A 25,682-nucleotide genomic window follows, 5' to 3' on the forward strand; every position below is an offset into this window, starting at 1 on the left:
TGGTTTCTAAGGCCCACTTGACTTCACATTCCAGGATATCTGGCTCTAGGTGAGTGATCACACCATCGTGATTATCTGGGTCATGAAGATCTTTTTTGTACAGTTCTTCTGTGTATTCTTGCCATCTCTTCTTAATATCTTCTGATTCTGTTAGGTCCATACCAAAGGTTAAAATCTCCAGAGGAAACCAAAACTTTACAAAGTTACCTTTTAACTCACTCCTTCATTAGCGAGGGCTGAACTTCTGGTTCCTAGAAATTACCCATTTCTAAAACAGTTCTGTCACTACCACACTCAAGCGCTTTATATCTAGGAAGTCAGCTCTTCAAGCTCTAATTTCCTTACTTGGAAAGGAAAGCAACTGGCCTAGGTCACTGAGTTTCAAACCTTTTACTGATTTGTTTGAAGCAGGGCAGGTGAAAGCTGGTAAGGGCTTTGAGCAGACCCCAGTTTGGTTCACCTCTGCTCTGAGTCCCAACTCTGTGCAGATGCTTAGGCACCACAGGAGCACAGCTTGGAATTACTGGACTAGCTGGTCCCTTCCCAGCTCTGAAGGTCTCTTTCTCTCTTACAACCTTCCTGAATATGGCTGTAGGGTGAAGTCAAGCAATAGTGAGGATCAGGAAGGCAGAGAGTATAGCAGTGTTGGGGATTTTCTCCCCGGGACTTGGAAGCAACGAACCTGAAAGAATGACACTCGGACAGTCTCTTGCAAGGACTGACAAGTTTATTTCTGCAGTCAAGTCTTTTTATAGAAGCAGGAACAAAGAGCTTAGGGTATACAGCCAGCAGAGCGCGTACGGGGTTAACATCTAATCAGTAAAACTATTTCAAGGACAGCGCGCTCTAAGTGACCCATGTGCTTATCCCATAACCCATTTTCTCAAGCAACATCCTTAATATTTATTATTAAATCTTGGCGCCGGACATAACCAGAGGCAGGAGATGTTTTTCTGCCCGCAGCACCAAGCCGGGGTACTTCTGGCCCTTTGCCATTTTCCCAAGGACTTCCTCCAACCGCGCTTTTGTACTGGGCTTCCCAACATATCCTCCTTTTGTTTTTAATTTAAGCATGGCAGCTGCTAGTTAGACTCCGTTGTGAGAGGCATGGAGTCTTGAGTAGAGACATCTATATCCTATAAGCAATGACAAAAAAAGCAGGGTGATTAATACATATATAAAAATGTTGCTTCCTGAAAACCAAGTTTTAGGGTCTAGAGACGATAGGGTTTTGGTTAAAGTATCATAAAATTGAGTGCTGTACAATTCCTTAGGTACCTTAACTTGAAAATTAGCAACTTGTTGTTTCAACAAATTGATGTCTAAACTTGAGTTATCTGTGAGATCCTGCAAATGCGCTTTAACTTTATCCCAAGGATATTCAGTGCTATTATAGGGCATGTTAGTCAGACAAAAAGAAGTAATTCCAGTGACAACGTATACGTGTTTGGAAAGTCAGTTGCTGCATTTGATCTCCTAAGTGGATAATCACAGTTCGTAACTCATGAATTCATGTTTGTAATTGCTGATCTATTTGAGCTTGTCAAGCCCAAAGATCATGAGAGTCTTTGTGCCAAGCAGTGATAAAATCATGATTTTGTATAGAATTATGTAAAGCCATACCGGACAAAGTTCCTACAGTCACAATGGAGATAAGGCTTAAGATGCCTGCAACAATCCACCCAATGATGCGTTTAGATCGCCTAAGTCCAGTTTTCAACAATACAGAAAGAAATACAGGATCAGTCCAAGGCTCAGTTAAGTTTACGGGAAGCCATAACTCAGATTTTTGTTTAACTAGTGCAATGCTAGCATTGTGATATGAAATGGTGTGATTAAGGCAGGTATACAATGCACATGCAGTACAATTGACAATCTTGGTCGATAAGTCAATATCAAAATGCCCTACAATAAACAAATACGGAAGGTGAACACATGATTGAATATAGCCAGTACTAGTGTATAGGAAGGTATAATTAGAAGGACGAAACACACCCACAGTCTCATAAACACTAGTGAAGTGCTCTAAGGCTGCTGGAATTTTCCAAATGTGCCATCGCTCTGGCCCCACAATGGGGACGACAATCCTGGGTCATGGGGGTGATAAGCCCCCATTATACCAATTCAGCAATATGTCCTTATTAGTCCAGAAATTTGTCTTAGATTTACGAAAACCTCCAATGCTTGATCTATTAAACCAGGAGCAGTTATGATGTTCCTCCTGTTCTTCAGAATAGTTTACAAACAACCCATGAGGTCCCCAGTCAACAAATTTGAATGTATGATTAGTATGATTTTGCTGAATTATAGAAACTTTCCCAAATTGGCCTCAACAATCAGACCAATGTAACAGTTGTATCTCCTGTTTTCTTCTCCAAGATACAGTATGACATGAAGGTTCCTCTGGTTGAAAAAGTGAGTTCGAATAGTTGGCTATCTGGCCTGGACAATGTCGCTCGGAGCCATTAAGTAAGAAAGATGCCATAGCAAACATTCCCAGACACAAAGCAGTCCCACTGTTGGCAGAGTATGCCCACCATTGTGTGAAGATAGTCATGCAAAGGGGGTGAGATCCGAAACAGATAGGCAAGGTTTTGAATTCCACGGAAGTGTTGATTGGTTTTCCCTCATCTTCTTCATGAATTGGTTGCTTTATGGACCAGGGACTTGGAAAATGCATGCTATCATTAGTAAAGATCATAGGGGCTTTATCTACCCAATCCACTATGGAGAGAAGTAGTGGGTTGGGTATGTATGCCCAATAAACATATTCTGCACTTACCCAGAGGAAGAGGAAAGAATAGCTAACATTGGCAGAAACAGCTTATCTGGAGTCATAGAAGTTCCAGTACTCTTCAGTGTCTGCTCAGCCTGACGAGTCATGTTTTTCACTTGAGCCCATGTCGGGTAAGGATTCAGACGATGGCGTTTCCTCATTGGCTCCTCCAGGGTCATCGACGAGACCCTTCGTGTCAACTTTGTCACTTCCCGAGGGAGTCCGGTCTTGGGGTCCCTCTCGGTAATGGACATGGCGAAGGGGAACCCAGATTTCTTCTCCATCTGCAATGACAAGACCATAACCCTTGCCTAGGAGTCATAAGATTCCTGGCAGCCACTGATTAAATTGCTTATACCATATTGGTGTATTGATTTCTAATTTGCTGTTTTTGTCTTCTGCAAAATGTCTATCTGCACGAGTGTCAGAATTATTTTTTGTTAAGTTTAACAAATTTAGGGAATAAAGAGTTAAAGATAATAATAATTGAGGGTTCATAGGATAAGAAGTGTATCTCCTCTTCCATATTCCCCCTTTCTGTTTTAATAAATGAGTTTTTAGGGTGTGGTGGGCTCTTTCAATAATGGCTTGACCCTGAGGATTATAGGGTATTCCTGTAATGTGTGTTATGTTGCATTCTGATAAAAATGAACGAAACGAGTGCGAGGTAAATGCAGGCCCATTGTCTGTTTTCAGGACTGAAGGAATCCCCATAACGGGGAAGGTGAGTAAGAGTGCAGAAATGGCGTGTTTGCTGGATTCTGAAGAGATAGGTATTGTCCAGATAAAGTCGGAAAATGTATCAACTGAGACAAAAAGCAAAGAAAACTTTCCCAAGGAGCAGTGATGAAGTCAGATTGCTGAAGGAAATCAGTTGCCCCCTAGTTGCCCCCGGGGATTAATTCTTGAAATCGTAGTCCGTAAATGCAGAGGGGCGCAGACATCACAGGTTTTAATAATATGCCGTGCTTCAGCGAGAGGAATATGGTATTTAGAGTGCAATCTGTTAGCATTGGTATGAAGATTAGCATGTTCGTCACTGGCAGACGTAAAAATGGGAGCTATGAGCCTGTCAAGGGCATCATTTCCTGTAACCAGAGGGCCAGGTAAACCTGAATGAGCACGTATATGTGCAATAAAGAAAGGTTCCGTACGTGAGCGAATTAAAGCTTGAGTCTGTGAAAAGAGAGTTGTAGTTCATCTAGGTTGTATAAAAAGGCAGTAACAAAATCAGGAAAAAGGGAAGCAAGGTATTTGGAATCAGTATATACGTTGAAGGATAACTGTTGAAGCGACAAAAGAGCATATAAAGCATACAACTCAACTCTTTGTACTGAAGAATAGGTAGTGGGTAATTTCTCTTTGATATCAGGGCCGACAGTCCCTGCTATGCCTTTCTTGTTGCCATCAATGAAATAGGTGGGTGCATTGGAAATAGGCTGGGATGCAATGATATTAGTTACAATGAATTCAGTACATTGTAGAAAGTCCCATAATTTTCCTTTTGGCAAATGAAATGAGATAACATTTTGAAAATCATTTAATGCCATTTGCATGGTCAAGTTATATTGTAAGGCAATTTGCAATTCCTTTTTTGTCAAGGGAATGTGTATTGCATATGGATCAAATCCAGTCAAAGTTTGTACATGGCGTCTTCCTGACACAATTAAGTGCCCTATTTTCTCAATATATGATACAATTTTTTTAGACTGTTTAGTGTGTAAATATACCCATTCTATTGGGCTATGTTGAGCTATAATTGCAGTGGGCGAATGTTCAGTGGGGAATATATATAAAGAAACTTGTTGATCATAATCTAGCCGAGTTGAAAAAGATTGTTGAATGCGTTTCTTCACTAAGGCCAGTTCTTCTTTGGCCTCTTTTGTTAGTTGCCTAGGACTATTAGGGTCAGGGGATCCCTCTAAAATTTTAAATAGATTTTGTAAGGCATAGGTGGGGATGCCAATAGATGGCCGCAGCCAATTAATATCTCCTAGCAATTTTTGAAAATCATTCAGCATGTGTAGAGATTGCACAGAAACTTGAATTTTTTGAGGTTTGATTTTAGATTCTTCCATAACATGTCCTAAATAATTAAAGGGTGCTTTCCATTGAATTTTATCTGGCACAACAAGCAGGCCATGATTTTGAAGAGCAGTAGTAACTTCATTGTATAACTGTTGCAAACAGAGTTCAGATTCCATAGAAAGAAGTATATCATCCATGTAATGAATTATAAATGCAATAGGACATTTATGTCTAATAGGTTGTAATAAAACAGATATGAGATATTGGCAAACAGTAGGAGAGTTCATCATTCCCTGAGGTAGCACCTTCTATTGAAATCTTTTAACAGGAGCCATGTGATTTATAGAAGGAACTGAAAAGGCAAAACGTTTTCTATCTTTAGGGTGCAGAGGTATAGTAAAAAAGCAGTCTTGTAAGTCAATGATAACTACAGACCATCCTTTTGGTACCATAGAAGGGGAGGGCAATCCAGGTTGTAAGGGCCCCATAGGTAACATGGTATTATTAACATTTCTTAAATCTATGAACATTTGCCATTTTCCTGATTTCTTTTTTATTACAAAAACAGGGGAATTCCACGGGGAAAATGAAGGTTCTATATGAGCTTTTTGTAATTGTTCATTTACTAATTGCGTAAGAGCTGCCAATTTTTCTTTAGTTAGGGGCCATTGAGGTGTCCATACTGGGGTATCAGATTCCCAATCGAGAGGCAGTGGTGTTAACTCAATGGCCCCCATTAAAAAGGTTCATTTAAAGAAATTGTGGCTTTCGTTTGTTCAAGAAAATCCCGTCCCCATAAATTGATAGGGATATTAGTAATATATGGTTTAAGATAAACTACAATTTGATCAGGGCCATACACTTGTAAACAGGATGCATTGACAAAAGTTTGTGTGGCATCAGCTTCACCCACTCCTAATAGTCTAGAAGGAGCCACAACCTTACCCCAATCAAGGGGCCACTCTGCAGCTCTAATGATTGAAATGTTAGCTCCGGTATCTAACATGCCTGTGAAATTTTTTCCCCATATGCATAAAGTAAGCATGGGTTTCTGATGTTCCTTTAATAAGGTGGATAGTGCAGCTGTAAGGTTGGTACTGCCAAAGCCTCCCTGCCGAACTTTATCAGATGCCTTCATTGGTTTGACATATGGCAAAAAGTAATAATTCGTGTGCGAAACGTTCCCATTTTTGTAAGTATGCATTTCCCGTTTTCATAACATTTACCATAACATGTATTTCCCCTTCATAATCTTCATCCACAACACCAGTCAATACCACTAAACCTCTCATTGTGCAGCTACTACGTCCCAAAATCAGTCCCACTGTCCCGGGTGGAATCGGGCCATAATATCCAGTGGGAACTTTGTGGGGGTTGTATAATTCTATTAGTTCCATATCATAAGGACTAGGTATATCACTCTTAGATGTAGCTGCTTGTGGCATCATAACGTTAGGTCCTCCTTTTGTAGTGGGGCTAGAGGATGACCCTTTATCAGTTTCCCTGTTGTTTTTGTTGTGCACCGGGGTTCAAAGTGTTTCCATCCTTATCAAATTTAGGATGACATTCATTCAGCCAATGGAACCCCTTTTTACATCCTGGACATACTCCTGGGGGCCTCTTCTTATTAGAAGTAGTATTATTTTTTCCGGCCTGTGTTGGCATGCGACATTGTTTTTTCATATGGCCGGGCTTCCCACAGTTAAAACATTTGGCATTAGCAGCTTTCTGTACATTAAAGGTTTCCAATGCTGCCAATTTTGCTCTATGGGACATAGATCCAATATCCCTACATGCTTTCAAATATTCCATAAGAGAGCCAGTCTCTCGAATTGGTCTGAGCACGGATCGACATTCCTCATTAGTATTTTCAAAAGCAAGTTGTTTTAAAATAATATTTTGTAAAGTCACATCCTTAATAGATTTCTCAACTGCATCCTTTAATTTTCCTATAAATTGAGAATATTCCTCCTCATGTCCTTGAATAATCTTAACAAATGAACCATCAAAGTTAGAGCTATCAACTTTTGCCCATGCCCTGCAGGCAGTTTCTTTAATAAAATGTAACATCTGAGAGGTAATATTAGCTAATTGTGCAATCAGATTGGCCATGGCTCTTGTTCCGGTGAGTCTATCATAGGTTAAATTGGCAGGGTTACCATGAGATTGCTGGTCAATCAGCATTTGTTGGGCCTCATCATTAACCCATATTTGCCACTGAAATAATTGCTGAGGATTTTGAATTATCTTTGCTATTTGAAAAAAATCATATGACATCCAATGGTCAGCCCATCCTCCGAGAAATTCCATACAGTAAGGAGAAGTAGGTCCATACAGAGTGCATGCTTTCTTAAAGCTAGACAACATGCCAAAATCTAGATTAGCCCAAGTATTTTGGCCTTGGGCAGGTTGATTAAATTGCATTGGGAAAGCAAAAGCGCAAGCAGGCATCTCCAGAGGAGGAGTGAAATGATTAGTACGAGGAAAGTTAGCAATTGCTGTTACAGGCGGAGCAGAAGGAAAAACCTCAGATTTGGGCTGTCCATTGAATGAAATGACCTCTGTTCTAAGTGGCTTCAGTTTTGACACATCCTATATATATGTCTCTAAGTTGTTTTTCTAAGGATTGTGTCTGATTGAGCATAACATTCGTATATTTCAAAGCACCTTGTATATCTTGTTCCTTATGCTCATATTCATGTAAAGATTGAATAGTTTTTTACTTCCAAATCAACGTTATGCCCTTCAATTTGTTCTATGATAGCCCGTATGAGTGACCATGTAACCCTTGCCGATATGCTCACAAAACATTATTTTTAACCCTTTTCTATATGTCTAGATTGAGTGTCCCCTCTTCTGGGAACCATGAATTGTTCCAGTAAAATATGATAGCAGTCGTTCAACTGATCTCTTGAAACATTAACACCATTTTGTTTCAAAAAATGATGCATTATAGAAATGAAAGGAATTTTACTGCTATGTTGTCCCATCCTGCCTACCTCTTTCTGCAGGGGCTCGTCGCTTTGTTCAGCCTTCCTTTCAAGTCCCTGTTTGTGGCGCCACTTGTTGGGGATTTTCTCCCCGGAACTTAGAAGCGACGAACCTGAAAGAATGACACTCGGACAGTCTCTTGCAAGGACTGACAAGTTTATTTCTGCAGTCAAACCTTTTTATAGAAGCAGGAACAAAGAGCTTAGGGTATACAGCCAGCAGAGCGCATACGGGGTTAACACCTAATCAGTAAAACTATTTCAAGGACAGCGCGCTCTAAGTGATCCATGTGCTTATCCCATAACCCGTTTTCTCAAGCAACATCCTTAATATTTATTATTAAATCTTGGCACCGGGCATAACCAAAGGCAGGAGATGTTTTTCTGCCCGCAGCACCAAGCCGGGGTACTTCTGGCCCTTCGCCATTTTCCCAAGGACTTCCTCCAACCGGCTATTTTGTACTGGGCTTCCCAACAAGCAGCACATGGGAAGGGGCTTTGATGAAGGAAGTGGGGTCACCACAAGCAAGAATTTTCCAAAACACAGTATAAGCCATGTGGCATTCCAGACAGTTGTGGTGATGTCATTGCAGGTGACAGAGTAATCTGACCCATGACACTTAATGGATGGGGATTTTCACTCCGTTAAACAAAGGTACTTTGGGGAAAGGCTTCAGATACTAATTTGAGTTCATATTGATTTCTTAGATGCCTATTGTGGATGTGTGACTGGTGTTTGGACCTCAGCCCTACATCTAATCCATCGTTCAGATCATAATATTCTTACTAGCAACTGTCCCTAAACCCGTCGTACAAAATAAATTCAAATTTTCTACACATATTTTATAGCAAGGCCTCAAAAGGTAACTCTCTATTCTATTTGACCTTCACATCTTGGGTTTGGGGAATTTTTAGTGCCCACAGATGCAGGATTCTCAACATTTCATTTTACAAATGGAAATGGTTGTCATGCCCCAAGCAGAGGCACGTGGAGAGACCTCTCCAGATGAGCTCTGCCTCTGCAGTCTACTTTTCCAATCAGGCAGCCAGGGTCAAGGACTGTGAGGAGGGACTTGCCAGAAGGCTTCAGCAGCCCCTGCACCATAATCCACCTCCCGGACAGTCCTTCTCGCAGTCACTGCAGAGTTACAGGAGGGTCTGTATCTCCCTTAGCGTCTAAAACCACAGCAACCATTACACTCTTCCTCCCACTTCCTCCTCCATTTCTCCCTGTCCTGCAAACACTGATAATAAATATAAAAAGAAATATCAGATGACAAATGCACAATTCTTTTGTCTTTGTTATATAACCACTTTGACTGCAACCTAAGAATCTAAGTTGATTTCATTCCAGTGAATCAGTTCAGTTCAGTCGTTTAGTCATGTCTGACTCTTTTCGACCCCATGGACTGCAGCACACCAGGCCTCCCTGTCCATCACCAACTCTCAGAGCTTGCTCAAACTCATGTCCATCGAGTCAGTGACGCCATCCAACCATCTCATCCTCTGTCGTCCCCTTCTTCTCCTGCCTTCAATCTTTCCCAGCATCAGGGTCTTTTCAAATGAGTTAGTTCTTCGCATCAGGTGGCCAAAGTACTGGGGCTTCAGCTTCAGCATCATCCTCTGCCTTTTAGGTCAGAAGAATAAGTTGGAGGAGTGTTCAAATATCTATTGATTTTCTTGATACTGCATTAGTAATTGAAGTAGACACATTCAGACAGCTATTTGCTTTACTTCTGCACTGTGCATTAAAATGAATGAACTGACACATACTTAGTAAAAAGAGGACCTTCAAAACTACAGAGCTACTATTATAAATTTCATTCTGCAAAGAGCCCAGGGGAAAAACTCTTGATAAAATCAATTGCTCAAACTTCAAAGGGTTATTTCATCTAAGCTATATGTTTGTGAAGTTTAAATCTCTCTCTCTTAAAAACAGCTGCTGTTAAATTTATTTTTATGAAGTACTAGCTCATTTCTCATGGACAAGGAAACCAGGAGAGGGAAAACAGTTATGAACAACTTGCCAACCAAACAAGAATGATGTTTTTTTATGTTTTTTTTTTTTATGAAAGCTGGTAATAGGTCACCTTCCTTTACTTCTGCCTCCCTAATTAAAGAAAAAGGACTTCTGTTTGGGGGAAAGTGTCGCCATGGAATTGAACCTGGCTGGAGTAGTCAGCATTGATCACATTCCTCCCACCTGATGGACTGGGGTGGAAAGAGTTGGAGTAAGGAGAGTGTTAAAGGAAAAGAAACTTCAGACAGAAAGTGCTAAGTTTTTAGCACTTCTCTCTTCTTAGATCTCAGTTCTGCCCAGATAACAACCATGTAGAAGAAAAAAAAAGCAGGGACAGCCCTAGCGATGAAGGCCACCAAGAGGACCTGACTTCGAGTCACTCCACTTATGCACATGTCATGGCTCCCTACACTGAATCAAGGAGGTGACACATGAAAGCAACATGTCTATCTGAAGAAAAAGGAAAAAAAAAAAAAAAACTAAGTGAAGAGGAGGAGCAACAACATGAATGAGTTTTGAAAACATAATGTTATGGAAAATAAATCAAGTCCCAAAAAGCACACAGACTATGATCCCATGCATACAAAGTTCAAAAACTGCTTATCATATTGGGGGTGGTGACTGAAGCTGGCCCCACAAGAGGACTTGCAGGTAATATAATATTTCTTGATCAAAGTGCTAGATGAATGCACATGTTCTGTTTGCAGAAATCACCAAGCTGTACACTTGCAATTGGACATTTTGCTCCTGTATGCTTTATCTAAATGAGGAACTGAAAGTTAAAAGACCTAAGGGGTAGTAGCTAAACATATAGGCCAAAGTAGATTATATCTGGCTAGAAAAGTTTTCCAGTCAAAAGCAAATATTTTAAAAGAAAACTGAACATGTCTCATGGAAAGGAAATTCAAGATTTCTACTCCAGCCCTTAAAACCACAGCTTTCCCTTTTCTTGTACGTGTTCCTGCTTCTCTCTGTTCTGGAGCTATCTGTGTATTTAAGAAAGCCTTCCCATACCCAGGCGAGGTGGGAACTCAGAACTATATAAACTTGTAAACTCATCTCCAATGGTTTATTTTACATTAGAGAAAGTACATTTGAAAGGACAATCCATCCTGGTTGACAGAAATTTCTTCTTCTTGGCTTTTACTATCTAAAACGCCTTACAAAGAGAGACAAAATTATCTCCCACGACAGCAATCCTCTGAGCAGTGCTGATTCTGGAGGAAAAGTTATCTAGGTACTGGAGACATTTAAAGGCTTTACATGAATCACTTGAGACCAACCTTAGGAGTAACTGTTCTATTTTTATTTAATTTATTCTCAACACGTACTAACAGCTGCAGCGTACTGCATGCTTAACACCAAAACAAAAACAAATTAAAAAACACTGCCTCTTAATTGTCCAATTTCCTGAAAAGACCAAAAAAAAAAAAAAAAACACAGATACTCTTTCCTTTGCAAATTTTTCCTAGGTGATGATTTAAATATCTTAAAATCTTCATTGACCCTACATCCAAAGTGGTCTTTTGGGATGTGGGCTAATGCCTTTACTGAAGTTCATGAGTCCAGGCTCCCCCTCACTACAGCTGGCCCTTCTGGTACAACATCCATTTAGCCTGCACATCAAAGCCTGCTCCCTTTCATTGAGAGCTACTCCACATTCTGAACAAAGGAAGATGGAATTCAACAGGCTAACATAATAAAACAATAGGTATACTGCCAGTAGGATGAAGTTGGGCATTCCTCAATCAAGGTAAGAGATGTAAGGGACACCTGCTGAGGCTACATGGGGTTTCTTGTTAATGTTTAAAGAACAGAAGTCAAACACTCTGGATGACTAAACTTCAGGGACTAGAATGAGGTGCCTTCAAAAAAAAAGTAGAGGAAAAGCAATTTTATGAGAGTTATGAAAAATTTGAGGACCAAGAACTGTTATGACAGTCTCTGGAATGGGAACCACCAAAAAGACTGAGTGTTGCCTTCTCTGGAAATACAAATGCTTAATATAGACTCACGTCTTTAATTTTTTTCAATTCTGCTACTATGTACTCCTTGTGTGTGTGTGTGTGTTCAGTCATGTCTCTGTGACCCCGTGGACTGTAGCCCGCCAGGTTTCTCTGTCCATGAGATTTCCCAGGCAAGAATACTGGAGTGGTTGCCATTTCCTCCTCCAGGGGATCTTCCTAATCCAGGGATCAAACCCTTGCATCTCCTGCATCGGCAGGTGGATTCTTTACCACTGTGCCACTTGGGTAGCCCCTTAACGTGATCTAAATGAATAAACATTCTTTTGAATACTCATGATAAGGGCTGGGTTCATACAGGGGTGGGGAGGGAAGAGAAATATAGAACTAAATAAGAAATATTTAAATTATAAATTTGTAGAGACCACATCTTCATGTCTCTTGTGTATCCCAGCACAATGATAAGAATATAGTAAAGGCATAATTATTGAAAATGAGTAAAAAAATTCATAAAAATAAGGCCTGAGTAACGTTGTATGACTCCACTTATATGAGGGACCTAAAATAGACAAATTTATAAAGACAGAAAATAAAGGTTACCAGGAGCTGGGGAGGAGAAGGGAATGGGGAGCTAGTGTTTAATGGGTATTATATTCCTGCTTGGGATGCTGGAGAGTTCTGGGAATGGACAGTGCTGGTGACTACGCAACAAGGCGAATATACTTAATGCCACTGAACTGTACACCTTAAAATGGTGACTTTTATGTTATGTTCATTTTATCAGTGTAAGTGTGTTAGTCTCTCAGTCACGTCTGACTCTGCGACTCCATGGACTGTAGTCCGCCAGGCTCCTCTGTCCATGGAATTCTCCAGGCTAGAACACTGCAGTGCGTCGCCATGCCCTTCTCCAGGGCATCTTCCTGACCCAGGGGTCGAACCCGGGCCTCCTGCATTGCAGGCAGATTCTTTACCATCTGAGCCACAATATAAAAATTGTTTAATAAAACTTTAAAATGAAAACTCAAGCAGGGAATACTTGGCTACATAGGGACAGTGATCTCAGGGGGCTCTGGTCACCTCTTTACCAGGGGGTTGGACACCGGGCACGTTCCAGGCTCAGAAAAGGAGAAGCGGTGTTGGCACTGGGGCTGCTGAAGTGCAGGTGGCAGAAGCCACCTCTCCCACTTGAAGACGGTCCATTTCCTAGTGTAGAGTTCTGCTTCAGGTGGAGGAATCTTGTATATACTTGAAAACAGTCATCAAAAAACTCTACAAGGATACCACGGAGCAACTAACCCCGTGAGCCGTAACGAGTGCAGCCTGAGCTCCACAACAGGAGAAACTACCACGATGACGAGCCTGAGCTTGGCGACTAGACAGCAGCCCTGCTCCCTGCAACTGGAGAGAGCCCACATGCAGCAACCAAGACCCAGTGCAACCAAACATACAATAAATAAAAGTAAATAAATAAAACATTTACTAGCGGACCCTTTAAAAAAATAAACTCCCCAGGGGAGGTGCAAAGCACCTCAAAAGATCCAGACTTTGTCTCAAATATCTTACTTACAATCTGGGCACCCTACCCTTGTCAGGTATCACTTTGTCTCTCTGCAAACTGAAGCACTGAGATCACACGATACATGGCCTCTACCAGCTGTACAACTTCATTGTTTCTACGTCATCCCTTAACTTTTTTCCCGACAGTTCCAACTTAAGTACACTGAAGAAAACATAGGTTTTCATCTCTTTAGCATCAATTTTCTTTTCTGGACTCTCCAGTGTCCTACTGTTCTGTATAAAGGAACAGTGCTCCAAAGTGAACATACGAGTTTCATGAAGCTATGGTGAGTGCAGAGAGTGGAAGAAATACCACTTATCACTTCTGATTATAGCACAAAGTCACTGTGGCTTTTTTTTTTCCACTTTCTTTTCTTAGTTTTTTTTTACAGTAGTAATGCTATATAACTGAAAATCACTTGCAACCGTTGGTAAATTACGGTCATTAAGAATCAAGTTATATAGTAAAAGTAACTATTTTCCTTTTTCTAAATTGGTTTGGTGGTAAAAAGCAGCCTGATTACTCTTTAATAGGAAAGGATAAGAATATGAACAAAGAAACTTTTTATAACCACCTTGCACTATTTATAAGCAATAAGGAACACTCAGTGGTGTTTACCTAACCTTGTAGCTCCTCTAGGCAAATCAATTCGCTCCATTCAGTTATTCAAAGCTGCTGTTAAAAAGTTCTAAAGATTTAAGAACTTTTTATGTACAATTCAAACCATTTCGAATGAATCAAATGTAGCTGTATTATAGACTGGCTGTGTAAAGTGAGTAAGGTAGGTTCAGTTTTAAAGGAGCTTTTCAGTCAAATGCCTGGGTTTTGCCTAAATGATGACAAATAATCAGTCTGACTGAGCAATTCACTCTTCAATCTATTGATTTGATAATAAATAAAGTAGGTATACCAAAAAGCTTAAAAGCACTTGAGTAGTAATGGATGAAATTACCCTAAGGAATAAAATGGTATTAAAGTTAGACATCAGCTTTCCAAACAGGGAAAAAGGACTGAAATTAGAACCACCAAGTGAAAACTAAGAATATATCCTCCCCAGGGAATTTCCTGGCGGCCCAGTGGTTAGGACTTTGCACTTTCACTGCCATGACCCCGAGTCCAGTTCCTGGTCAGGGAACCAAGATCCCTAAAGCTGAGCAGTGTGGTCAAAAAGAAAAAAATCCCCCCATAAAATAATATACCAACAACATCCAATTAATATGTCTTCATTAGATCATTCAATTTTACTTTTACTATTTTTCTTTTTTAAATACATAATAGGCTGGAAACCTAAGTCAGGAAACCCAGAGAGTTCCAACACCATAGTATTTTGTCTTTAGATGATGATATAGCATATTTCAAGGATGCATAGAAGGAATCCAGTAATGTGCCAAATTCATAAAACTGCAAGAACAGGTTTCATTTAAAATTAAATGACAAAACAATGGGAATTTGCTGTATGACTCACAGAACTCAAACCGGTGCTGTGTGACAACCTAGAGCTGTGGGATGGGGTGGGAGGTGGGAAGGAGGCTTAGGAGGAAGGGGATATATGTACACCTATGACTGATCCATGCTGATGTATGGCAAAAACCAACACAATATTGTAATTATCCTTCAATTAAAAATAAATTAAGAAAAGAAGAAAAAATTAAATGACAAAATAATATGCAGATACACAAAATCTTTATTAAATGATCACATAGTAATCAGATACACTTCCTGATTCAAGAAAAGGGATTATCACCTGGTTTATAATATATTTTTGAAAAGTCCCAAAGTAAAACAAGATTTGCAGGTAAGCTCTGTCCACACACACCCCCGTCTCCTTTTATGAATACTCCCCCTCTCTTTGGACATCCACCTTCCACACACCTACTGTCCTATGCTCCTCCCTGCATCTTCTCAACCATGCGCCTCCTCCTGGATGGTGACGAACTCCCTACAAAGTCTCTTCAAAGCAAGACTACCACCACAAAATCCCCTGTGCTACCAAGCTCTAATCTCAGCTGGCTCTCCTGGAAAATGGCAATAAGGTAAATACACCTTGGTAGCAAGGGATGACAGGCCTTTCATGACCTGATCATATATAATATGCAAACGACTACTCCTCCATCAAAGGGGGTCATTCCTGATTCTCTGTCTTCTATAAGGTCAACAGAGCTAGTTATCTAAAGAGAGAAACACACACAGAGAGAGAGAAAGGAACATATAAACAGATTCCTTCTTCGGCTAAGAACAAACATCCTTAAAATATCTAAACATTTCATTATGAGTCAGGGAAATATAACTGAAAGAGGGTGCTGGCTGAAAGCATTAACAAGTGTCTATACTGACTAGAGCTGTATATAGTATAGCCCAGAATTGACAGTGGTACCCAAGCAAAACGCAGAGGTACCAGATACCTATTAAGATAAACTATAAAGAAAACTCAGGGCTTCCCTGGCGGCTCAGTGGTGAGGAATCTGCCTGCCAATGCAGGGAGCACAGGTTCGATCCCTGGGTTGAGAAGATCCCCTGCAGGAGGAAATGGCAAACCACTCCAGTATTCTTTCCAGGAAAACTGGACAGATGAACCTGGTAGACTACAGTCCATGGGGTCGCAAAGAGTTAGAACGACTTAGTGACAAAACAACAAAGAAAAATCAAGCACTGATTAGATTTGAACAAACTCTTTTCTACTTAAGACAATGACCCCCAACTTAGAGACCACCAGCTCCTACCAGTTTCCAAGTGATGAAAAGTAGTCTTCAAATCCACATACACACCCACCCAATAGACTAAAGAAACACTTGCTTCTCAAATATACAGATGACTGTTCCTCAAAAGTAAATAGTCTGTGATGTGATTAATAAAATTCAAATACATTCAAAGAAAATACTGAATTTATAATTAGTTTGCCATTAAGTATTTTCTCAGCTAATATACAATAAGTAAACTACTCGTGTGAGTCCTTGAAATTTTGAGCCTTATAAAAAGTATCTTCATGTCGACAAAAGCATTGAGAGTGGCTAACCTAAGATTCTACACTAAACTCTCCAGACAAGGTTAGATGCACCTGGCTTCTTCTGGCTGCGTCTGTATGTACATACATAAGCAGGCTGATCTCCATACTTCCTTCCACAGTGATGAATAGCAAAAATACAAGCATGGCACTAAGTTTCACTCATGTGCAAAAAAAAGAATGGATTTTCATTTGGAGTAATAAATCTGATGCAACAAAAGCAAAATAAATATATACATGCATACTAAAATCCATTAAAAAAATAGTAATTTAATTGAGCAGAGCCCCTCTGTAGATAAGCTGCAGAGTACACGGAAATGTTCGCTTAGCACGAGTTGCCTATGAGCTTAGCTAAATGAGCCCGTGGGGCTGCTTTCACACCTGCTTGACCAATGTCTCTCTGTAAGGAGCTCCAAGTTCATGAGCCAAGTGGACCTTCTTTAAAAAACAGTAATAACATATGAAGAAAAAAAAATAGGTATGAACACGTCAGCAAATCTAAGGCAGGTTGACTGCCTGGTCTTCCTTAAATTGGGGGATCTTCTTAAACTCACTTTGCTTCTTGAAGAAAAGCTGAGCCAGGATGTGGTCTGCGGTGGCCTGGAGATAATCGTCCATGTCAAGGGTTTGCAACTGATAGTGGAAACCAAGAGAAGAGGTGTCAGCGCCAAAGTACGGCCACATATATCCTACAGCCAGCAGGGCATTTTCAGGACATTAGCTGCGCGGCTATGTAACACCAGGAGCTGTGAAATCCTGCAAATGGTCCCCTTGTGCTTATCTTCTCTTGCCAGGGGGAGCTCACCTTTTCAACTCCAGGAATAAGGAAAGTGACTGATGGCTAGAGATGCCGAGGCATCTCTTTAGAAGGGACCTCCATCCCACTGGGAGCTGGTTCTCTTTAAAGAGGGAGCACGAGCTTCTGCCCACCTAGAAGCAGGGATTATTGCCCAAAGGGCCTCCCCGGGCTCCACGCCCAGAGGCACATGATGGAGGCTCACCTGGAGGCCCTGTAAGCGGCCCTCCTTCTCCGTAGCCAGACAGTTGTTTGTCTCTGCCTCTGGGGCAGGGTGTCCAGCTGGTTTGACTCTGTCCGCCCTCTCTCCATCACTATCTTCCTGTCCTTCTCTCTGCTCCCCTCCCGCTCTGACACCTCCTTTCTCAGCCAGCCTCTCAATTTCTGCATGTATGTGGGTCTCTCTGTGTCGCTCACTGTGCTTCTCTGTCTGAGTGTGTCTCTGAGCTTGTATGTCTTTGAATCTCTCCGTGTGTGTTTCTCTCTAGGTCTGTCTGCCTTTCCCTCTCCTGTGTGTACAGGTCTGTTTGTGTGTGGGTATGTATGTGTCCGTGTGTCTCTCCTCCTGTGTCTCCCCCTATGGGTCTCTGTCTGTGTTTGTGTGTTTCCTTCCGTCCATATGTCTCTGCGTTGCTTCTCTGTCTGTGTCACTCTCCTTGTGGCTCTCCATCTCTATGTCTGTGCATGTCTCTGTCTCTGTGTGTGTGTGTGTGTTTCTGGGCACGTATGTCTCCTCTGTGCTCCCATCTCTCATCCTCTGTTTCCTTCTGGGTGTGTGTTTCCATCTCTCAGACTGTCTCTCATCCTCTCTCCCTCCTCTCTTTTGATGTTTTTCCCTTCTTTTCCTATTTATATTGGATTTGATTTTGCTTCGTGATTTGTTCTTATAATAACTGTAGAGAATAAAGACCAAGGCGGGGGGCAGTAGCAGTGCAAGTACCAGCTGAGCTACCAGGGAAGCCAGTGTATACCTTGTTTTGCATCATGTCCCCATGACTTGTTTATTTTATAACTGGAAATTTGTATCTTGTGAAAAGCGAAAATGAAAGTCACTCAGTCATGTCCGATTCCAGTGAGACCGACTCCAAAAGTATGGGACACCAGAATCCTATCCCTCACCTTCCCCCGAGCAAGTCTACAGCTGTTAATAGTTTTCTAGTACGTATCTTTCTCAAAGAGCTCTCCATAAACCTCACCCCAGGTACCACCAGAAAGGTTTGGAGACTCAGAGAAGCAGACTCTGGAGTTTTCCAGTCTCCCTTAAAGAGGGGACGTGTCATCATGGAAAATGAGCATCACCCAGCAGGACAGGCTCGCCTCTTGGTGTAGGTCTTGTTGATGAAACTGCTGAATCCACACTGTGCTCCCCACTGGAGATCTTGCTGGGTCTCCACGTGGGAAGAACCATGGCCTGTCTGTTTCTGGACCTGCCCCAGGGGTCCCCAGACTCATAATTCTCACCCTGTCTCGGCAGGGAATCTAGTCCTAAGATCTTTTTCTAAAATCTAAGTTCTACTATTTATTCTTATTCTTCAAACACATTATTCCAGCTAATTAAGGAACACTGGGGTGAATTTTTGAAAGCAAACAACTATTTAATATAATAAATAATTTCTCTTAATATGGGTTTTATAATACAGATCATGGTATATCAGATTTGCTTCAAACAATGATGGGAGGGAATGCTACTCCTCCTCAGGAGCACTGCTGAGTCATACTTCATGCTACTTCGTGTCTCCTATAGTTTCTTTTCATATACAAGAGACTTTCTTTTCCTTCCTCCCTCTTCCTCTTTCTCTTTCTCCCTTATCTCTCTACCAAAATTTCAGAATAATAATTTGGCCATGCTTACTTCACCTCCTCCCTCTCTGTTTGGGAGCTGGCAAAGCTTCAAAATTCAGGCTGTGTTTCTGTTTCTCTATGCCATAAAGTGTGTAAGAGCTCACCTCAACACCAATCCTGGCCAACCCAGTAGATATTAGGAAACCCACCTACCCACAGATGCTAATCATATTCCCAAATATCTTCATGATTAGTAATAGAAAGGATTTTCTAAGTCTCTGTATGCTGCTCTTTGGGCTTCCCAGGTGGCACTACTGGTGAAGAATCCACCTGCCAATGCAGGAGACTTAAGAGACACAGGTTCGATCCCTGGGTTGGGAAGATCCCCTGAAGAAGGCCATGGCAACTCACTCCAGTATTCTTCCCTGGAAAATTCCAGGGACAGAGGAGCCTGAAGGGCTACAGTCCATGGGGTTGCAAGGAGTCAGACGAGACTGAAGCAACTGAGCACGCACATGCTACTCTTTCATCTTTTTTCTCAGTTGGTTGAGAATTCGGGGAATTGAGAGAGAAATGTGATGTATTGGATCCCTTTATAACCAAATGAAAAGATTATTTGACCTCCAATTCTCCTCTTCACACATCGGTTCAGCCAGTTCATTAAACCAGTCATCGATTCAATATCCATGTGCTGAGTCCCCTCTATGACCCAGATACACTGCTTAGCAGAGGACTCTGCACATCACTGGCACTCACCAACATCTCTGCCACTGGCTTATTCTCACCTGGTCTCCAGTGCTGAAGGCAAGAATGAGAAGCAAATCCTCATCGCATGTGCTCTTAATGTAATGCTGGGTTCCAGTGGGGAAAAATATCACATCTCCAATGTGAATGTTAAACTCTGTGAAACTCTGGGCATTGATAATGCCCACCTAAGGAGGGGGGAAAAAACTATGCTGAACTGAAGCACATAAAATCATATATTCAATAAGGATAAGTATTCATAGTGAACAGATCAATAAAAGCACGTAGTTATAAAGGGACTTCTTAGAGAAGGTAAACAGTAAAAAAGAGGCAATCCTTCACATTCACACTCCTGTTTCTGAGACAGAGTTCCACAAAACTCAGAAGATACTCTATTGAAGTAAATGTCCCTCAAAATGCATTAGTGAAATCAATACTGCAGAACTTCATACAAAAAAAGCATTAACTGCCATGTTCTAATTAAGGGTGTCAATGACATTCATTCACTAATTAGGCAGAGGATTTAAATTCCAGTGTTTTACTGCCCCTACACCCTCCTTTCCACTCATTTGGGAAAATTCAGCCTTCTGGGAGAGCAGCATCCTAAGGGTCTTCCTTTAAGAGGGCTGGAGACTGAATGCACATAAACGCACACACATGTGCACAAAGCACCTCACAAAGAACATCCGATCCTTGAAAGGAAATCTGTGGAGGATTAATGACAATGCCCTCTTCCAGTTTGGTAAAGCTGTTGCCTCTAAAAACTTAAAACTTTTGCTCCAGATGACATAAAAGGTGAATTTCAGTCTGGTCTGATTCTGTCACGACTGAGGCAGATATATGCTAGAGAAGCCCATTTTTACCTGCAGATCTTCCCAGGATCCCTACGAAAGCCCAGAGGAGCTTCTGTCAAATCACTGTAGTAAGATGATACTCTGTGTGGCTTTTCTTATGGTAATCATATAATTAATTGATCACCCAAACCAGGACTCTCTGTAGAGTCAAAAGGGGTGCTATTAATAATTTCACCAATGGGACATATGGCCACCCTACTGGGGCTCCACACCTCCCCACCACCCCCACTCATATTACACTGAGAGGCAAACAGCCAATTTCATGGTCCCCAAGCAGAGCACATTAAATGCTTACGTTACCAGAGAATGCAAAACTCAGAAAATGTAAGCAGGTATTCCAGCCCTTCACCATTAGTGATAAGCCTCTCTATCAGTTCTGAAATGTTCTTAGAACCCTTCTCATGCTAAGAGCAAATTTGGAAGTTACCTCATAGGACATTCATGGTATCCTCTAAGGAAACCATGCCCAGAAAGCCATGTGCACAAAGTCCTATTCTATTACCAAAAAATGAACCAAAACAAAGAAATACCTCCTTGTTCGCTTCCTTCTGCACTGAAAAGGAAAAAAAATTGTTCACAGAGAAATTACCTTTGCACATCCACTTATTACGTATCCCATTTCATTTGCATTAAAATGAAAGTGTGGCTGTCGTAATCCATTGTTATAAATCCTGAGTGTACTCAAAGTGAGGGCTTTTTGATGCTTAAGAAAAAGAAAAATGAATTCCAACATTTAGCCAACATTCAACTCAGCAATTTAGCAATTCATATTATCATCGTAGTAACTAATATTTATAAAGCCCTCACTGAGAACAGGCAATTTTTTATATCCTTTACAGTTATCATGTCACTTATCCCTTATAACACTCTTGTAAGATTGCCACTAACCATATGAGATGAAAATAAAGTCTAGGTTGCCTGAGTAAACTAGGGACACACCGTGGCAGAACTGGGGTTTGAATCACGGGATTTGATGCCAGAGCGGTGCTCTTAGTCATTAAACAATACCGCCAGGTGAGCATTTAAAACACATGAAAAGAGAAATCTCACAAGCCTCCAGTCTCTTTATTAATGTAACCATCCATGCCAAGAAGTTAAGCTTCCAAATTCACAATGAGGCCTCAATCCATAGTTTGCGCTGATCAAGTCAACGAGTGTTTGACTAGCTCTTTCCTTTTGCTTTGTCCAAAAAAACTGACCCAACCTAAAGCTCATATTTCATCCATTTTGATAATCATCAAAACATTTTTCTCAATTACCTGATTCAGGAACTCACTAAAAATTTTTTCATTGTGGCTCAGTTCACTTCTATTTTTCCAATATTGTGCCAACTGTATTATTCCTCCAGGAAATCGATGTTCTTTTGAGCCTGAATCAGATGAAATTTAAAAAACAAAATAAGACAAAACTACTTCAAAATGGTACCACAAACGGAGAGCCAAATGCAGTCCCAGGAACAGCCCTTCTATAGTCACAGAAGTTTCTGTGGTAGGAAGTGCTATAGCACATTCTGTGTGCTGCCAAGATATTGACCTGATCCCGCCAGATAGTTCTCCTGAAATTTCTAACATACAGTGACCTCTTTTAGGACGTTCAACTCAGGGGACCTCGTTGTACAACTAGCCATTCAGTTGTGTCCAACTCTTTGCAACCCTATGGATTGTAGCCTGCCAGGCACCTGTGTCCATGGGGATTCTCCAGGCAAGAATACTGGAGTGGGTTGCCATTCCCTTCTCCAGACGATCTTCCTGACCCAGGGATCTAACCCTGTCTCCTGCATTGTAGGTCGATTCTTTACTGTCTGAGCCACCAGGGAAGCCATGGAAAATGTGAGACTCATCCTAAATACCAATCTCTACCTCTCTCCTCGATCAGTCAATGAAGTCCTGTCAGTTAGGCAACTCTAAATCCCCTGCTTCTCAACAATTCTTTCTGTCTCACAGAGTGAGGCCACCATCATCTCCTACCTGAAAGACTGCAAGAGTCCCTGACTCATCTCCCTGCTTCTCAGCTGGCCACTTTCAATCATTCTCCACAATTCTGCTGGTCATCACTTCAAAAACAAAAACTAACACCAGCTCAGAGAGACAGCTGTGCCCTCGTTCACTGCAGCATTATTTACAATAGCCAAGATACAGAAACAATCTATGTGCCCAAGCTCACAGGTACAGGGAACAGAGTGGTAGCTGCCAGAGGCAGGCAATGGGGGTGGTTGAAGTGGGTGAAGAAAGTCAAAAGACACAAATTTCCATTATAAAATAAACAGGTCATGGGGACATGATGCAGAACAAGGTACCATAGTTAATAACACTGTAAAGCATACACTGGCTTCCCTGTGGGTCAGCTGGTAAAGAATCCACCTGCAGTGCAGGAGACCTGGACTCGATTCCTGGGTTGGGAAGATCCCCTGGAGAAGCAAAAGGCTACCCACTCCAGTATTCAGGCCTGGAGAATTCCATGGACCCTATAGTCCATTGGGGTCGAAAAAAGTCGGACACGACTGAGTGACTTTCACTTCACAATGCATACATTAGAGTTACTAAGATCTTGTAAGTTCTCCTAAGAAAAAAAATTGCAACTACTGATATGTACAGTGGTGATGTTACTAATAACTGGACTTATTGTGGTGATCATTTCATAATATATACAAATATTGAATCACTGTTTTATACCTGAGACTAGCGTAATGTTGTATGTCAATTACACCTCAATAAGATAATATAAAATAAATAATAAAAATAGGTAAATTAAAAACCTCACTGTATCACTCTCCTATTTAAAACCCCTTAATTGGGACTTCCCTGGTGGTCCAACAGTTAAGAACCCAACTTGCATTGCAGGTTCAATCTCTGATGGAGGAACTAAGATCCCACACACTGCAAAGCAACTAAGCCCGAGCACCTTCACTACTAAGCCTGTGCATCACAACTGGAGAGTCCATGTGCCTCAACAAAAATCCTGCGTGCAGACCTTCACAGGACCTTCACTGCACAAAGATCCCATGTAGCCAAATTAATCAATTATTAATTTTAAAATAAATAAAAATAAACCCCTTAATTGCTACATGGTTGGACCCCTCCTCTCTCATCAGGCTCTTCTGCTACAGCATTGCCCAGCCCCAACACACACCCCCTCATGCTCTGAATTTTTTCCTACATTCTCATTTGCTTCCAGGCCTTTTCTCTCATTTCCTACTCTGTTGAGAAATGTGTTTTTTCAAAGTTCTCTTGACTATGCCTTACTGTAAAAAAAATAAGTAAAACAAAAACACATTACATCTTAATTCAATACACCCATGTAATCATACATATATAAATACTTAACCAAAAAGTAAAAAGCCTTCACAAAATAACATACTATACCTTTCAAGTCATAGAAGTACCTCCACACAAAGTTATCTGGAGACTGTGAGTAATTAGCATTGACAACCAGTTCTGCCAAGTTGGGAGGAAGATTGACCCCCTGATCCTCCTCTTGCTTATGGAATGTTCTAATGAAATTAATTCCACCTTCAGGCTGAAACACATAAGAGACCAAATGAGTGAAAGTGAGTGAAATTCGCTCAGTCGTGTCCAGCTCTTTGCGATCCCATGGACTGTATAGTCCATGGGATTCTTCAGGCCAGAATACTGGAGTGGGTAGCCTTTTCCTTCTCCAGGGGATCTTCCCAACACAGGGATTGAACCCAGGTCTCCCACATTATAGGCAAATTCTTTACCAGCTGAGCCACAAGGGAAGCCTAAGAGACCATATAAGATATCTGTAAACTAAGACTCAGCACAGCTGAATAAATATTTTAAATTTTAAAAAGGAACAAAGTACTGATACATGCTACAACATGACTAAACACTGAAAACTTTATGCTAAGCAAAAGAAGCCAGACACAAAAGGCCACATATCATATGTTTTCATTTATATGAAATAGACAGAACAGGCAAATCCACAGAGAAGGCCAACTAGTAGTTGCCAGGGCCTGGGGGTAGGCGAGAATGGGGAACGAGGGAATGACATTTCATTTCTTTTTGAGGGAATGAAAGTACTCTAAAACCAGACAGTGGAGACTGTTGCACAGATCTGAAAACACACTAAAAGCTTTGAAACTATATACTTTAAAAAGGATGGATTTTACAGTACATGGATTACATCTCAACAAAGTTGTTATATTTTAAAGTGAATGTATATAAATTTCATTGTATAATGTTTTGATCCCATTAAAGTTGGTTAACCTGCACACACACCAAAAAAAAAATGTCCAAAAAAAAAAGGTATTTGTGAAACATTCTACAAATTTTAGCAACAGAAGAGGACAGCTGAGGATAGGGTAGCACTGACACCAGTGTGGTTTTCAATGGCCCAGTCAAAACAGCTGACCTCAACCACCCCAAGATTTGTGATCTTTATGAAAATCTTCCAAGTGTTCAATGGATTGGCACTGGTATTTTGTGTTCAATATAAACTCCTGTAAAAATATACACTGGTTCCCATGCTTAACAATACTCTCACTCTAACGACTCATTTCTTCTACTTCTCCCTAAAACGTTAGAGCAGGATCTAATGCAAGATAAATCTCAGAATCCCACTATTGAAGTCCCGAAATTTACCACAGAACCCCTCCAGATTGCCATGCCTGGACCATCTCCAGTTCTGATCACCGATCTGCACTTTCAGCATCTACATGTGACCCTCTAAACCCAGCACTATCAGCAGTTTCTCCAGTGATACTGAGTGAGATCAAAAGCAGCTATTCCTCAGGAAAAACTGTGGGCTCCTCTGCATTAGATTAAGAAAACACAATCACATCATCTGTAGCAAAGTTCTCCCTAGATGAGTTTATGGTTTTCCAGAGATGAAAAATTATAGTAATTTTTACTATCATAACCTTTATACCAATTCATTATATCAGTAGTTTCCGGGACTTCCCTAGTGGTCCAGGGGTTAAGAATTTGCCTTCCAATGGGATTGGAAGAGACTCAATTTGATCCCTGGTAGAGACACCACCCTTATGGCAGAAAGTGAAGAGGAACTCAAAAGCCTCTTGATGAAAGTGAAAGAGGAGAGTGAAAAAGTTGGCTTGAAGCTCAACATTCAGAAAACGAAGATCATGGCATCTGGTCCCATCACTTCATGGGAAATAGATGGGGAAACAGTGGAAACATGTCAGACTTCATT

General features: G+C 41.0%; 1 protein-coding gene across 1 annotated transcript in view; it reads right to left on the minus strand.

Annotated features, from left to right (window-relative positions):
* Positions 1-25,682, minus strand: part of DYNAP (dynactin associated protein) — a 149,791-nt gene that overhangs the window by 117,133 nt on the left and 6,976 nt on the right. The window contains 7 exon segments of the mRNA XM_010854833.1: positions 2,853-3,060; positions 7,804-7,907; positions 16,892-16,970; positions 19,701-19,847; positions 21,103-21,216; positions 21,773-21,882; positions 23,876-24,029. Coding sequence (XP_010853135.1) covers positions 2,853-3,060; positions 7,804-7,907; positions 16,892-16,970; positions 19,701-19,847; positions 21,103-21,216; positions 21,773-21,882; positions 23,876-24,029 — 916 coding nt within the window.

This window comes from Bison bison, unplaced genomic scaffold (genome assembly GCF_000754665.1).
Source record: "Bison bison bison isolate TAMUID 2011002044 unplaced genomic scaffold, Bison_UMD1.0 scf7180017864349, whole genome shotgun sequence".
Lineage (NCBI taxonomy): Eukaryota > Metazoa > Chordata > Mammalia > Artiodactyla > Bovidae > Bison > Bison bison.